This window comes from Phalacrocorax aristotelis, chromosome 1, assembly GCF_949628215.1.
Source record: "Phalacrocorax aristotelis chromosome 1, bGulAri2.1, whole genome shotgun sequence".
In the NCBI taxonomy this organism is placed as follows: domain Eukaryota; kingdom Metazoa; phylum Chordata; class Aves; order Suliformes; family Phalacrocoracidae; genus Phalacrocorax; species Phalacrocorax aristotelis.
The window spans coordinates 32,795,326-32,811,967 of NC_134276.1; the positions used below are offsets into that span (position 1 = coordinate 32,795,326).

The 16,642-nt window shown below is 40.9% G+C and overlaps 1 protein-coding gene across 4 annotated transcripts; it reads right to left on the reverse strand.

Annotated features, from left to right (window-relative positions):
• Positions 1–265: 265 nt before the first annotated feature.
• SLC25A30 (solute carrier family 25 member 30) lies at positions 266–13,370 on the reverse strand. 4 transcript variants are annotated; one of them, XM_075087126.1, is made up of 10 exons: positions 13,293–13,370; positions 9,481–9,559; positions 7,905–8,052; positions 7,153–7,247; positions 6,770–6,855; positions 5,406–5,501; positions 4,405–4,529; positions 3,722–3,860; positions 2,649–2,729; positions 266–1,881 (listed from the first exon to the last, which is right to left on the reverse strand). In XM_075087126.1, exons 2-10 carry the CDS (start codon positions 9,542–9,544, stop codon positions 1,840–1,842), a joined length of 876 nt encoding a protein of 291 aa, XP_074943227.1. In that variant the 5' UTR covers positions 9,545–9,559; positions 13,293–13,370; the 3' UTR covers positions 266–1,839. The 4 variants fall into 4 exon arrangements, with proteins under 4 accessions (XP_074943227.1, XP_074943252.1, XP_074943243.1 ...); XM_075087151.1 differs by lacking the exon at positions 13,293–13,370 and adding an exon at positions 12,892–13,224; XM_075087142.1 differs by lacking the exon at positions 13,293–13,370 and adding an exon at positions 12,892–13,175 and having other exon boundaries at positions 4,405–4,525; positions 5,402–5,501.
• Between the last annotated feature and the right edge of the window lie 3,272 nt (positions 13,371–16,642).

The following is a 16,642-nucleotide window of genomic DNA, read 5'->3' on the forward strand; positions in this document are numbered from 1 at the left end:
TAACAGAGTGGGAAATGGTCCTGCAGTTTAAGATACGCCAAATAACACTGAAAACATATGGTTAATGCATGTCACTTGGGCAGTAAGTTACAGGAACATGAGCTTTTAACTACGGCGACTTCAGTCTGCCTTGGCTAAGTAAGCAACAACATCACACAGTTCAATGCCAGCAACAGCTTTCCTTTGTTAATCACCCTGAAGTATTCAAAAACCCACCCACCGGCCCATTTGAAACTTAGAAACTGAAAGCAGTTCAGACTCATTTCGTAGCAATTTTAAAGCTTTTAATAAGCTTAAAAATGTAAACCATACACTTTGTTTACATAGTGTACAAAAATATTTACAAATATTTCTATGAAAGCATAGAAACAGCTGTAAGGAAAAAAACACAGCACATAAGCATACCTATATACATAGAAAAACATTATATCTTAGGAAAAAAGTGCCTTGTGCATTTAAAAATCCATTTGTGAATTCAAAATCAGTCATTTTAAGTGATTATAGTAATTTTGAAATCGCAATGAAATTTCTCTAAGCGGAATGTATAATTAACCAAAAATGCTTAAGATATTAGCACAATGCCACAAAAATCCAAAGCTACGCATCCTGCTTTGCTACCCTCTGCCAACACAGAGGGATCACCGTGCAACTCGCACTTCACACGTTTCCTTTCTTGGAATTCAACAGCAACCCATGTAAGAACCTTGTTGTAACTGTTTACTTAATGGCCCTGAAGTTTTGATACACCTTTAAGCCAAAAGATAATGCTTTACAGAAGTTGTGGTTGATTTCTACATGAACTGTTTGCTTGCACATAATAGCAACTCGGGACCATTTTCTATATGAAAGTGCTCAGTAGTTCTGGGTCTGGGAGCTTTTTCAGATGAGGAAAGCAGTCTTTACAGCAGACTTAGCTTTGGAGGGGTTTGGTTCTTTTCACATAGGCACCTACGTGATGGAGCTGGAACTGCTCAGCATAAAACTTGCAACTTTCAGGTGATACGTAACAGCCAGTAACCATTACAAGCAGCTCTTCCCAACAATGGAAGAACCAGGGAAAGTTTCTCTCCAAGATATGCAGATGAGTGTGGACTTGTTTGAACTTCATTCCTACTTACAATTTACATGTGGATATGTTGAAGAATCACTTATGCTGAAAATCGAGAATGATACATTTGAAGAAAGTTGTTTGGTTTTTTTCCTAGCTTTGCAGAACTGACAACCGTAGCAACCACGCTTTCAAATGAAGCTGGATTACCCAGCAAGTTATGCAGATATCAAAAGACTTAAAACACAGGAAAGCTCTAAAACCAGAAGCAGATTTTGTATTGCAGCAGGTATTTTGCTGAACTGAAAACCTGCAGAGATGTCTCGTGACACTTCCAGTTAATCAGAAACTATAAACTATTACAGTCAAATGTATACGCTGCTGAAAAGAGGAAAAGCCCAACTCCTGGGTACCACCTATCTTCCTTTGCAGAAAGATTGTTCTTTGCCTCTTCTAGAGCACTTTGCATCTGATTCTCAACAGCATAAAGCTGCATTACAGATCTTCATATTCAAGACTTGAACAGTTGACGGAAGGTATTCCGCCATGTTTGCTTCAGTCTAGAAAACAGCGCGCATCATCCTCTCACTGACTCACGTGAGCAAGCGTTGTTACAGGCACTGGTTTGCCCTGAAATCGCTTCCAGGTTGTTCTCATTCGCAACAGTCTTGTAGCGACCTCTTCCTTTGGCCAGCATCTCAGACAATAAACAGCAAAATACTCAAGACAACTTACAAGTTGTTCTAAATTCAAACAGTACATTAACAGAATTCAGTATGCAGTTCGGCATGTCAGAAGTCTAATTTCTTCAGCTGTTCATATGTCAGGAAGAACTGGAACAACTGATTAAGGAAAACCGCTTCCTGTTCACACAGTGCAAAATGGTCACTTCACTATGAAAGGACAGCTGCGTCTGTGTGAAACTTTGTTCCACTTTCTCTCCCCTCCTATGCAGTGCTGCTGGTTGGCCATTTTTGTTATGCAGTACTAGGGAGAACTACGGAACTTGCTTTAAGGCTGGTGGTGCCAACTACTTTCCCATCCCTATACCTCAGGAGGCGGCAGGGGAATACTGCAAATACTCACTTATCTTTGATGGGCTAAAGTAGGTTTGCTTATGGTAAAAAAAAATAAAACCACAAAAAACCAACCATTACTACCAACCCACTTCCCAGGGCTCTGATCAGCTGGCTCAGGAAACAAAACCAAAACTGTGTGAGACTAAGAGAAACAGAAAGATTTCATGGCTAACTGCCAACAGTTTCCCCAGTCCTGGAAATAGCCCCCATTTCTAACTCATCTGGTCAATTTCATTTCAAACTAGGCTCCAAATTAAGGAAATGGACATGTATGAAATTGGGGGAACAGAAAAATGTTTTGTAAGATCACATTCTAATATTCCCTCTGTGTGAATCACAAATGCAATCTGAACAGCAGCAGCTGACTAAGAAAATGGTCAAGAACACAATTTTCCATTCATAAAAATGGAATATTTGAGCTGACATGACACTTTCCACACTGACCAGTCTGTGAAACTGTCTGACAATACTTGCTGTTGTATGGCTAGCTTAATAGTTTTGCACACCTTTGAAAAGGATACAATGATGTTCCAAGGACCAAGTCTTAGCCAGTTTGGCCAAAACCCTTTGTACAAAGCAAAAAAGCCTTCATTCTTCCATGTCTGGAGAAAAAAAAAAAACAAAACAAACCCGTAGTAAGAACACACTTATGGAATTCTTTTTTAGTGAGAAATCGAGACAGCATCTCAGCTAATAAGATTCTACACCAGACAAGGGGACAGTTTAGTCCTGTGACCTTGATTTAAATGTATTGTATGATGGGACAAGGGAAGCATTTCACTAGATAAAGCCAAGATCAGTAATGCCTACAGTATTACCTGACAGGTAAAGATGCCGTCTATGTCATTCAGCACCCAACACAGACTCATCCAAATTGCATTCCTGGACTTCTCCCCGCCCCTCCCCAAAAAACCCTTGCAGAGCACTGCATGTAGAACATACAGCTTGCATTAGGTACCCCCTTGAAATTTTTCAGGTTGCTTTATGGATTTCACAGAATTGTGCTGGACAATGGGACTTGACCGTTATGCAGAGTGGACTGTTCAGTCAACAGTTTGGACACCAACAGCTCCCTACCCACTCTTCTCCATGTAAAAGGCCATCATGCTCCCACCTCATACCCAATTCAATGATTTAAGAAACCATGCCAAGATAATCAAAATGAGAGACTGACATTGCCTTCAGCTATACTAGGCTTTCCACTGTGCAGTAAGCAACAGATAAAGCCATCTGCCCCTGAAGATGTTGTTCTTCAAGAACCAATCTATGAAATTATCATTTCCTATCAATATCCTAACCTCATATAAAGTTAAGAGACAGTGCTGCTGAGACACTCCATCTCCTCATCCCAGCACCAAAAGGAAGTAAGTGCCTGCAGTACATATTAACTTTCTTCCTGCCTTTCTCTCGGGACAGTAGGTACTTTTCACACCAAGTGCATTACTGGTGGTACAGGCCTTTTGAATATTAGGGCAAAATGCATACCTAAATTACTTGGGTTAATTTCTAGGGAAACTTAGAACAGTTTCGAGTTCTACACCAAAAATCATTGCCTGATGGCTCCAGTTTCTACTTTGATACATGAACTACTTACTTGTAACAAGCAATCCAAAGTACCCTTGTAGTTTGAGTGTCCCCCATGTTGTTGGCTTCTCTGGTTCATCATGCGTGTTCTCACAACGTCGATTGGGTTGGATGCAAGGGCTCCAGCTAGCCCACAAGTAAAACTTGAGCTAATGAAAGAAAGGTTTAATGAAGTTTGACCTACCACATTTCAAGATCCACAAGAATTCCCCCTCCCCAGAAAAACATGCAGCAATGAGTGCTTAATGCTTATAGTTAAAAATTACATCAGCTAATAGATGTGAAAAATTGCTTTTCATTTACTATACAGCATCATTTTCAAGATTTGATATGCAGCCCTTATATACAGTTCCTTTAGACTTGAACAGATGTTTGTGCCCCTGAGAATAGAAATATTTAACTGGAACTTTCCTCTAATCTCAATTTGCAAAGCTGAATGATTCAGATCATCCATGAACCAAAATTCTACATTCAAAAGAAAACTAAATCTGAATCCTAAATAAAATTAGCTTCCATGCTACATGCTACCATTTGAGATGCTATCGCATTAAAAAGCCTAAACCCATCAGAAGTATGTTTACGCCTAGACTGATGACAGAAAAAAAAAAGAAAAATAAAAATCGAAAGATTCATCCTCCACAACAAGAACTAACCTATGATGAGCTATACAAGCAGGTAGTTACACAAACTTACAGGAAGTGAGTATATACTGTATCTCCCATAAATCCAGACATAATGATGTGCTTCTTGGTAAGATCATACACTGGTAGTTCCACTCCAACAACAATAGCAGCTCTCTGTGCTGTCAATGATACTCCCTGGCAAAAGAAAAGGTACAGCTGAAGTTTAAAATTAACCTTTGTGCACCATCAGAAAAGTGTAGCTTTTATAATACAAAGCAATGCACCATGAATGTGTTAAGAACATTGTGAATTCAAATAAGGCTAATTAGTCCAAGTCTCAGATGTATGCACTCCAAAAAATGCAGATTTAAATTAATAGATAAAATCACTTTTCCATACTGAACAGCAATTTCAGTTCTTTCATGCTACTCCATCTCTGCTTAACATATGAATTCCTACATCAACCATCAGCTAAGACCTCAACAACCAGGTGATACTGGCTCCCCTTGCTTCTAACTGAAAAACTGACGAAGTAAGGAAGGGGAACAGAAAAATGGAGATCAAGACACTTCGCAGAGAAAAGCACACTAATAGAAAAACATTTCTGTTTTCCAGCTGTTTCAGAACAATTATCCATTCTTGGTCTTCAGTTGTTATAGAGTCGCTGGCTGTAACTGGCGTAAGTCAACCTACAAGACCGAGTACGAGAATTCCTGAGCTAGAGGGAATGTTCATTAGTACCTTTACTTCCAAATGTTTTTTAGTGTATGTTTTAAAAAGAGCACAGCATACAGATTGAGAGGTGTCTTGCAAAGGGTTGTTGAACAAGTCGTAGAGCCAGTCACCCTAATTTAAGCCTCCATTTGTCTCCCCATTTTTAATGAAGTGGCTAATCCTTGAACACAAGACTGGCAATAACCCTTTGCCAAAATGCACTGAGACAGTGACAAGCTACATAAATATTAGCTACTGACTTCTCCAAGTTTTGACTGAGAATATTGTAGAACATGAAATTCAGTTGAGCAAGAAAGTATACCTAAAGTGTAGGATTTAAGTAAAAAAAAAACTTGCCTTCCATAATCCTTTAGTGCCTTCCTTTTGGTAGATCTGTATGAAGTTGCCCATCATTCCTCCTTGAATCACACTACCTTGGGCTTGCATTCTGATCTGAGATTCATTTGAAGATAAAATTAGAAAATAAATACCTTTCAAACACATAACCAATGAAGTGTTAGTAAAACTGTATTAAACTATTAAGTTACAATCTTCTAAGTAATAAAGTAAATTTCTCTTTGAATACAAATTAATAGCTGGCATTATCATAACTATGATGCAATCTTTTGAAGTGCCTTAACTACCCAGATGCAGCTGCTAATTTTGAACAAGTACATGGTGTCGTTCTTAACTGCATTAAGTCATGCCTATTTCTGTATTGTACACGACTTCATTTAGATTAGACTGACAGATGGGTTCTGCAGGATGTCCTTTACAGTGTTCTCACAGGAACACGTTAAAATGAAAGGTTAAAAAGATTAAGGTTTCAGCTAGTGAGAGCCATGGTCTTCAACCCTGTGGATTTTTAAGAATGTCCTTGGGAAACTGCCATGGTAACTACCAAATACAAGTCTGGTGACAAGCAAGTTAGTACGTGGACATAATTTTGAGAAATAACTAATTGAAGCCACACTTGAAATAGAAGCTTTTCTTTGAAATGCCTCTATATAACCACACTAGCCCTATGAAGGATTAAGTTTTGAGTTGTTTTAGAAGAACAGAAAGTTTTCTTGAATTTTTCATTAGAGGCAGCCAGGTAGGTCACATGATACAGTTTTGTAAGTTAAATACCATCAACCCTTTTACGTAACTGGAAAAGAGGCCATTGACTACCATTAGGCTAACAGATTCTTAAAGAGGTGATGTTTCACTGACTCTTAAATGACTGATGCTAGGACACTATTTCCGTGGACACTGGATTGCAAAGCCTCTCTACAGGATTAAAGAATCATACAGTACAAGTAGCACTCACTGAACTCTTGCCTCTCAATTGATCTTCACCTATTTTGAGCTCGAGAAACATCCTGGTATAGCAGTGTTAGCAAGAAGTGTAAATGAAATATGCAGCACAGCTTCCACACAAACACTATAGCATGAAAGTTACCAAAACAGTCATCTTAAATTATTCTCTTCCCACCCCCAGGAAAAGTTATATGGGTCCAACTGCATCCCCAGCCATCAGTTCCCTGGTGCTTACTTCCAAATAATCAGCATGGGCCAGAAGAAGGTTCCAAGAATTCAGGATGTCACTGATTTTTTAAGTTAGGAGATGAGAATAAATAGGGATACAAAACAACAAATCCTGTATTCATCAGGATATTCTGCATTTCCTCAAGGAAAGGACAAAAAATAAGGACAAACTATACAGAATACATAATTACCTTTAAGACATCTGTAGGGTTAGCAATAGATGATGAAATTACTCCCGAAAGAATGCCACACAGAACATTTATCATAAGGGTTTCATCTATTCCATGGACAAAGAAAGAGAGTTTAGCTGCAGATTCACAAAGCTTAAGATGCAACAGGGCAGGATGATGCCAGCCCCCGGGCCCCGCTTTAACTAGAGAAAGTGCCAATTACAGAAGCCTTAAAAACTGCTCTGACAAGTTTTCCTTGCTGAATCACTTTGAACAAGTCCACTGAGATTACATTTCTCATACCAGTTGCAGCAAACTCCTACAGTAAGATATCAAATGGAAACAACCTGCTTCAAGCAAACCAGTCCTCAATTAAATTGAAAAAAAAAAAAAACCCCACTCACCTTCTGGATGCTCAACAAACATTCTTTTCAAGCTCTGGTAAGTGCCTATTTTTATAGTACCATATGAAGCTTGGCGTAGCATTGCAGGTGCAATCCTGTAAAAATAGGCAGTAATAATATTTATGCTCAAAATTGCAAAAGAGTGATTAACAAATACTTTCTAGAGCAGCAGAAACTGAACACAAGATATCTACCAGAGAAAGGTTTGTTCATTTAAATCAACAATTTAAACTCGCTACAGGCAGAACAAGGTTTTGTTGTTTTGGGGGGATTTAGGACTATTTGTTTTTTATTTAAATAAAGCCTGGAAGAACATGAGTGAGCTGTGGAAGGATTACTATTAAAGCATACCTCAACTTGTGCTCTATAGAATAGCTGGTAAGCTTGTCTGAAATGTAATCTGCACATTACATCTTTCCACCGCCACCTTGCATGTTTTAAAGAAAAGCATGCCCATTTATACATAAAGGTTAATTCAATTTTTCTTCCAACTGAGAGATGGAACAACCATAGCAGCACTGTACAGAATGACTTTATGCTTAGCTTTTTTTTCTTCCAGGTAGGTAGGTTTGTTTGTTTTAAACTTTGCAGAGTGCAAAGATTGAAGCAACCTAAGCTTGGGCTTTCAACTTCCAGATTAACTGACGCTAACCAAATACCTTGTAAATCTGATACCCAAGAATTCACACACTAGTGCTTATAATTATCAATATACTGTTCAAAAAGCATTACTGCAAGTCAGTTAATTTTACCCAGAGTATAAGGCTTTCAATCCTTCTTCTTTGCATATTCTGACTAGTGCATGCATCATTCCACGGTAGCGGATCTCTTTATATTTAGCATCATTAACTTGACCTTGAACCTGCAGACGTGTTTTGGTCAGATCAATGGGGAAAGTACCTTAAAGAAAAATCAGAGAGAAAATTAATCAAGTATGTACCTAACCAAAGACGAAGAAAAAGCAGCCTTTAATATATACTAACACACATAAAAATACTCCCAGGGAAAAAGGTGTCTCTTAACAATACTTTCTTTCAAAGAAGTGGTTCGTTTTATGTCACCCTGTTTCTTCTAAAAGCTTGTCAGAGGACCTGCCTACCTCCTGTGTTGACATTTTGCTTTCACTATGTTTTCAGGCAAGATGGTATTGCCTAGTTGTAAACAGCCACACCGAATAGGACTCTGCAATCACTATCAAGTACAGAGTTTGTGTGTGTGTTCTGCCAACATCTTTGAAGAGCATTTCATTGAAGGCAAAGAAATAAATTCCATAGAACAAGCTATACAGATTCTAGCCTGGAACCTAAAAAAGCAACAGCAGCAGTATCCATTTCTGTTACTGCTTTCCTGCAGCCTACTGCAATGACAAGTTCTTAACTCTCCATGCTCCCTTTATCAAAGGGTTTAGAAAGCATATTCCTCCAGAGCTTATATTTAAGGGACCACCTCAACATTCAATACTCACCTAAACACTAACAGGAGTCAGTACCAACTACGTCTGTTCTAACGAGGTTTACCAGACAAGCCAGGTTTTATGAATTGTTTGTCTTCCTCAAAGCTTTTGGCATTATTGCCCATGTTCAGTCAAGTCAAACAAGACTTTTCAAACTCAAGTTTCAACAAGATTCATAAGGGAAGGTAGAAAAGGAAAACAAAATTGTAGTTTTAAGTGTGGTTTTATACCACATCTACTTTATTAGAGAGACTTTACATGCAAGCCTGCCACATGTCAGACTATGTTCTGCTACTACGAAAATGCAGATTTCCTTTATTTTCACATACACACATGCATTTCAGGTAAGACTTCAAAAAGATATTAGTATTTAGGTTTCTCTCTAGAGTAGGCACTAAGACATCAGATGCACTGTCTCGTTATAGCAATTATTCTATGTAGCACACTAACTGAACTTAAGTGTTCAAATCTAATCAGTCAGTCACACTTGAGAAAAGGGAATCTGAACTACAACATAGCTACTCAGAAAAGCTAAGCGAGAAATTTTACAAGGTAAGACTTTAACTTGTCTACTCAGGCAACACAGAAACTGTGTATATTTATGACCAGCATCTAGGAATTGATCAAACACCAAATAATAGAATCCAAAGGCAAAGTTTATATATAGACAAGACTCACAGGGGATGCGAGTTTACAGACAGAAGTGTTCTGACATTGTAACAGAGCTCTGAGAAACTATTCAGTCAGCATTAATGAAAAAAACTCTATGCCATACCCCACCATATACTACTGTGTCACTGATAGCACAGAACCAAGCTTGTTTTAAAAGGGACTGAGTAATGGAAATCATGTAAACAGTTAACAGAAAAGCTTACCACATTCTGCAGTGATTGATGCTAACCCTCCATAGATAAAGGGCTTCCAGTTTAGCGCTGACATTATTGATTCTTCTTTCTGTGAAATAAGACAATGATTTAACACATCTGTAAGTACATCAGTTATATACATACTAACACTTAATAAAACTCTGTGCCTTGTCCATTTAAGATGAGCCTTCCAAACATACTTAGGGTAAGAACATTTAATACCTTTGACAATCAGAAGAAAGTCGGTAATACCACACAAAGGCATCTGGGTTCGAGTCAATGTCTCTACTGTGTAACTGGGCCACCACTACGCTCATCATGAAAGGTTAAAGCAGTTTGTCACCCAGGCACGATCTCAAGGAACACTGCAGTGAATAACCTCCAGTGATTCTTAGCAAGCTGAACTAGTTTGACTACATCCTGCAATCAAATGGAACTTTAAGGCAGTCACTACTAAACTTCAGTCCCTTTTCCCACCCCCACCCCCTGCCCCAATATCAACATTAACCTGAGCTGAGCTGGTACACCTGGACCAGGTGCATAGGCAATAGGGGTGCATACAACACTTTGCTTCCATTAGGGCCTATTTCTGATACCAGAGTTCACAATATTCATTCTTGTGAATGTTATACGAAAATAGCGTAACCACGTACATGCAGCCTTTTTTACTGTAAAAGGCCTTTCTAGCTTAGACGTCAATTAAGCTAATTTGACAAACTGACCACAAATCATAGTTAATGACGGCATGTGCTTTGCAAGATGCTAAAATAATCCTATTACCTTAGAAAAGAGATAAGATCTGCAAAACCAGACTAATCCTGCCGATACGAGACTGCCCTTCTCAAAACCAAGTAGGTGTCTCCACAGCTTATTTTTTCCCTTCCTCATAATATAAATACTTTCCATTCCCCATTTTCTATAATACCCTCCTAAACATTGGATTCTATCATTACCTTTTGCCAATTAATTTTGCAGAATAATTGTACTTGAAGCTATTTCCCTTGGCACTTCCATTCCTTGTTATTTTGTTTATTCACCTGTACTGCCCAGCTGGAAAATATTGCAAATACACCAGTTAATTAGCACCACCTTTTCTGAAGTCAAACCTTCCTTGGTCACTTCCTCTAGAAGTGCCAGTAATCCAGCATCCAAAGTTAACAGAAGTTGCAGACACTGAGCATGCCTGAATAGTTACTGCAGCCCTAGTTTTCCTTTAACATCTTTACTTCATGATGAGTTACCTGGGTCTCCAGTCTTCCGACACTCAATACAATAAAAAAACCCATAGTAGCTCAAAGGACACAATTTCAAATACTCAACAACCAAGTGCACAAAAATCCATCTTACTCTTTAGGCTGCTGCAGAGAACATCACTAATGTAAAAAACCAAAGAAAAGGCAAGTCAGGGCACCCACTATATTGCCAAGAAGGTTACAATACAGAGATCAGGAGCCACAGACTATGCCAGCTTCTCAACATGAAAGCAGTAGAGCCACATGGGTATGACACTGTGCCAGAGGGAGGCCACTTACAGCTCCAAGCTCCTCATAGTCCTGTCCTGCCATGATTAATGGCAGATCATTTAATTAATGGAGACAAAGCCAAGCTCAGTTTTCTCCACTATCAGCCACACGCGTGATCTTTGCTTTTGATTAACTTGTCAAAATTGAAAATACAGGTAACTTTTTTCCCCTCAACATATTAAAACAAATTTTCATCTATCACAAATACTGTAACACTGATAAAACTAAAATATATCTGTTCTTTTGTTTGTTTTGTATTTCATTCTCCCTAGGCAATGAAGGCTACTCTGTTTTTCTGTGTAATTCTTGAACACCGACACAACGTAGAAGTATATAAGCACTGCCAACTAAAGTCTTCAATTAGTACACAGATTTACTAACATTAGCTGAAGTTTTGATATAGGATACTTTAATGTATGGATGTTATAACATGCTGTTCCTTTGACACATCCCAAGGTGCCTTACATAGAGCACCGTCAAGGTTTGTGCCTCTGAAAGGCTTACTAGCCTCCTTTACTGCTATTTAGGCTAAACTGCCTGAGTCTTTCCACTTATTTGCATCCTTCCTTCTAGTTTTCCATACTTACAGGAAGAAGTTAAAGCAGAGTGGCAGAGCTGACCTTTAAAAACAAAGAAAAAATCCAAAAAACACACCAGCACTTTGCCCTTTCACCTCAACTATCTTGTTTCCTGATTTCTCATTTTGCTTCTTACCCAGAATTTCTTCCCTACACTGATAAAAATAGCAAGCACCTCCTTAGAAGAATTCTATTGGCAATTCAGTGGCAAACTACTTAAAAAACAGAGTCCAGCCCTCATTATAGAATAAATTGAGGTCTCTAATTTTACTAGAAAGAAGTTGTCTTTATCAAATATATATTGTTGTTCCCTGAACATCAGTAAGATGACACAGCCAATACTACTCCTAAAGGGCTCTGGGTTAGATAAATCCAGAGATTCATCCACGCAGCCTTTGCAAAAGTCAGAAGCAACTCTGATTGCTTTTAATTGGTGGCATGACTGAAATAAAATCAAAGGCCCAGGTTCCATAACAGAGTGCATCAATTAAATATTTAGATATTTCCCTGTTTGTAAACAGACTTTAAAAGTCAGATAACAAATTCTTTATTGGTTAGCTATATCGTTAGTATACTAGGCACGCAGTATACTCCAGCTTACAGTACTTTTAGCTATTTAAAATGGATTTGACCCTTGAACATTAAAGAAGGCTTATGCTAAATGAGTTATTAGTCCTAAAAAATTATTACCTGCAAAATAAGGATGCACATATAAGATAGTTATGCAAGCAATACTTTCTAACTGCATGGATTACACTGCAGACAGACAGCTCGGACTTTGCATTCAAGCGGTGAAGCATCATCGGGGGGGGGGGGGGGGGGGAAACAGGGCTAAAGCTAGTGGCAAGTTCTTACAAAATACCAGCTGTCTTACAAGTACAGCAGTCAGCGAAAGACCACACACCCCACGTCCCCCCAAAAAAATACCCAAAACAAAACTAAAGGGATTGCCTGCAGCAGTCCCTCCCCGAGGGCCATTGCCCTGAGGGGCATTTAAACAGCTGGAGGGAGAAGGACACGGCGACACCTTTAAGCTCCAGACGCATCCGGCCTCGAGACCAGGAGCGTCGGGAGGGGAAAGAAAACAACGAAGAGAAGGAGGCGACATGTCCCTGCTGGGGCGGTGGAGGGCTCTGGAGAGTGCCGAGCAAAGCTCAGGGAAACCCCCGCCCTCCTTCAGAGGTGGCACTCAGTGCAGCTCACAGAGAAATATTTGCACCCGGCCGGCGAGGCGGCGGAGGGGCGTCGCCGGCCCAGGTACGAGATGGCGGCACCCCCCGGAGCTCCCCACCACCCAACGCCACCCCCTCGCCACTTACCACCCAGGCCTCCGCGTCCTCCGCAGCCAGCCGCCGCCGCCAGTAATAAAGGCCAGCCCCGCTCCCTTCAGCTGGGGCGGCCGTTGGGGAACGTGGGGCCCCGCCTCGTTCCCCGCGGAGTGGCGCGGGGAGGCGGGCTCTCCTGAGGGGATGGGGGACTCGAGTGTCGGTGGAAGGGGTGGATTTAAAGGCCCCGCGGCCTTGAGAGGAGATTTGGGGCAGGGGGGAGGCAATAAAGCGCCCCGTCCTTCCAGTCAGCCGCCTACCTTCCCCGCTGGCCTTGGGAGGCCGGCGGGGCAGGGCGGGGCGGTATTTTCCAGTGGGGCGATCCCGCCCCGGGGAAAGTGGAACAGCTATGGCAGGTATTTCAGTGCTTCTCGGTTAATGAACAGGTCACTCACCCCGCAGGGTTTCTCCTCCTCGTTAACTGTAACAAAATCGATTTTGTCCCTGGGTTGACAGTTGTTTGGCCGCCTGTGCTGCCTAGCGATATCAGGGTTAAGTTTCTTTAAATCGGTACGGGAACTTCAGATACCCGCCCTGTGGAGGAACAGAAAGCGGCAGGGTGGATTTAACTATATACTTTACACTTTAAAATACCGCCTTGAATATTTTTGACAAAATACTTCCGCAGGTGATTTTTTACAATTATTATTATGCAGCTTTGTGCAATCCTAACTATGTTTCTTTGCACTACCAACGCTGAAATTACACGCTTGGTATGTAAGCTTTACATTGATTTGTAAATATATATCCAATGCCCTTCCAGAAGGGTCACAGTACGGGACATCGGCTGAGGCCACCATAACACTGCCTGGCCAGAGGAGGAACATGGGGGCTGTCCAAAAGTGCAGGTCTCAGCTCTTGTACAGGTGGCAGTGACCAGTCGAGGACAGCTGGACAAGAACCAGAACTACTCCGTTCCCTTGGTTTAGATCCTAAGACTCCCTGTGAAATAGTTGAAAATAGCTTTTTCTCTGCCCCTAAAAGCAGCCTGTTCTGGCAACACAGTGCTTTCCTTATCTGACTGAATTGTTGCCAGATGTGCTTGTAGGACCTACCCCCATGTGCTTGTAGGATCTACCCTTGTAGTGCAGCCCTACTGCCACTGTCACTCTGCTGCCTCGCAAGTGGATGGCATGCCTGACCCTTGAAAGGTCAGAAGACCCTGTGGTACTGCTCCCCTGGCCAATCTCAGGGCAAGGATGGTGGCTGAGAAACTAAATTTAAGCTTACCGGCTGGTAGAGGAAGGATAATGCCCATTCAGCTCTCTTTAAGAAGCTGGCTATGGCCTTACATGAATCTGTCAATAAAACATAAGGAATTTGATTCCCAGCATGCTGTAAATACAGTGAAAATAGTTCTCTACAACCATCTGAGTCCATCGCAGTCTCCCCAGAAATTTTACATTCCAGTGGTTACGGCATGGGCAGCCCACAGAGCTCATGCTGCAGTCGCAGTGTTGCAAAGTTGTCTTTGCAGATGGGCCTCTCGGGAGGTAGGTACAAACTCACACCCCAGAATTGGTACTCATGTTCACACCCCCTCCTGAAACTCCTAGTAACTGTCCAGTACTGGCCAGGTTTTATATCTACAGCAGGGGGAATTTTATTTGAGGTAAACTTTGGATGGCTCCTTTCGCTCTTTCTTTTTGCACAGAGATCATTTGGACTGATTCTAACACTGAGGGATTTTGCAAGGCAGCCACTTCTGTTTTCCAACTTCACAAATTTCTGTCTCCTTTTAAGAAGGACTTTAGTTCCAGTTTGACCTTATGTTGTCCCTGCAGTTTGGCCAGCTCTTTCCGCAGGCAGCCGGTTTTTATTATCTCTGATGCAAACCGGTTCCTGCTCACACAATTCAGCTTGCATGTGATCATGTTTCTTAAGTACCTATTAGCACTCAATCGTGTACTTCTAAATAAAGAGGAATTCAGGCTAACATTTGTTACTTCTAGTGACTTTCAGGTGGATCCTCTGAATAACCCCTGTTCTTGTGTTTTCAACCCGATTCATGCTACAAGGTACATAATGCTTTTATCAGCAGCCAACAGACTATTTTTGGCAAGCTGCCTTGAGCCTGACATCAGTGCCATATCGGTAGTTGACTTTGGTGCTCAGCATCTTTTCACATGTCTCTGAAAGATGCATGTGCCACTGGTGTGCTACTGGTTACACAGTCTTACAACAGATTTGTCCAAAAGCCAGTTCTTTCCTGCTGGGCTGTGTAGGGCTGAGGTTTAATTAGTTAGTTCCCAAACCCCTAGCCTTACTGCTCCTGGGTTTCCTCACACATTTTTTGCGTTTCTTTTTTAAACAAAAGAGGGCCACCCTCAAACGATTCTACCAGAGAGCTCTGCTTTTTGTGCATTGATGCTTGTTTCACTATTTCCACTGCTACTTAAAATGGAAAATCATTTCTCTTCTGGTCTCGGCAGTGGTGAAGACAGTTTTGCCTAGTGCCCTGCTGCTTAAATGAATGGTTAGTAAGTGACCCAGATGGTTATGGGCATTATTCAAACTGCCTTGTCGTTTTGTCACTAGTTATCACCACTGGAGGTTTTCCTTTGTCCCTTGGAAACTTTCATAATTATTAGTCACACAATTCATTTGCTTTGTTCATGTCACACTGGCTGCACGATGAAAGCAAGTCTGGCACATGGGAGTCAACTGCTCCCTGCCCTGGCACAGCCTTCTCATCTCCGGTGGTTGCACTTTCTGCCTGAGAAGGAGTTAATCTGGCCCTCCATACAGTAGGTAACTTCATTGGAAAAAAAAAAAACAACAAACATGCAATGTGCTATTGGCACGTGTAAAAATATACAACATATTAAATAGTCCTTCCATTGTGTTTGCCAGGGACAAAGCCTCAGCTGGAGCACTATGTCCAGCTACATGTGATGCATTTCAGGAGGGCTGCAGAGAGGAGTTAGGAGAATAAGGCCAGGGATACAAAACATGATCTGCAAGGAAAGATTGAAAGAAGTAGACTTGTTTATTTTTAAAAAAAGATTGAGGATAACGTAGTCTTCAAGCCTGAAAGGTGTCCATACGGAGGAAACTTGTATTAGACACTTGTATTAGACGTTAGAACAGGCTTTCTAGTGGTATGGACAGTGCTAGATGAGGTTGACTGGGGAGCTTGCAGTGCCTTCATCATCACAAGCTTTTAAAAACTGTTAAGCAGCTCTCTCTTAGGAATAGTTTCAGTCTGGATGATCCCGCCCAAGCACAGGGATGGACTCTCGAGGACATTTCCAGCCCTTTTTTTTCCTCTAATTCAGTGACATTTCCTGCTCTAGCTTCTAGTATATGTCATGCAATGACAACACATCATACAGTTTCTAACTTAGTAATGGTCTCTGCTGTGCAGAGTTCAAGGAGAAAGGAAAGTGAAAGCAGAAATAACAATATATGCTATTTTGTAGCCTTTTTGTTAACGGTTTTTTTATAAGCTGATTTGGGCTCTGGCATTGGGAAGAGACAAAGGTCTTTATCGTATCCTAGTTTGGTGGATAAAAAAAGATCATGTTATTTGCTTTTCATGTGTAGAGGGTGAAGGAACTGAGGATAGTTCCGGCCTCTGAGTGGACGAGGGAGCCATACAGCATGAGTTCCCAGCAAGGCAATTCTAGTAAATGTAAACCTGTAATCCAGCAAAATTTTCTGAAAATGTTGCAATCTTCCAGCAGGTCCTGGGAAATTGATTTCTCTTCATTTCCGAGGCTGCCTACAGAGATAATAATTCCTC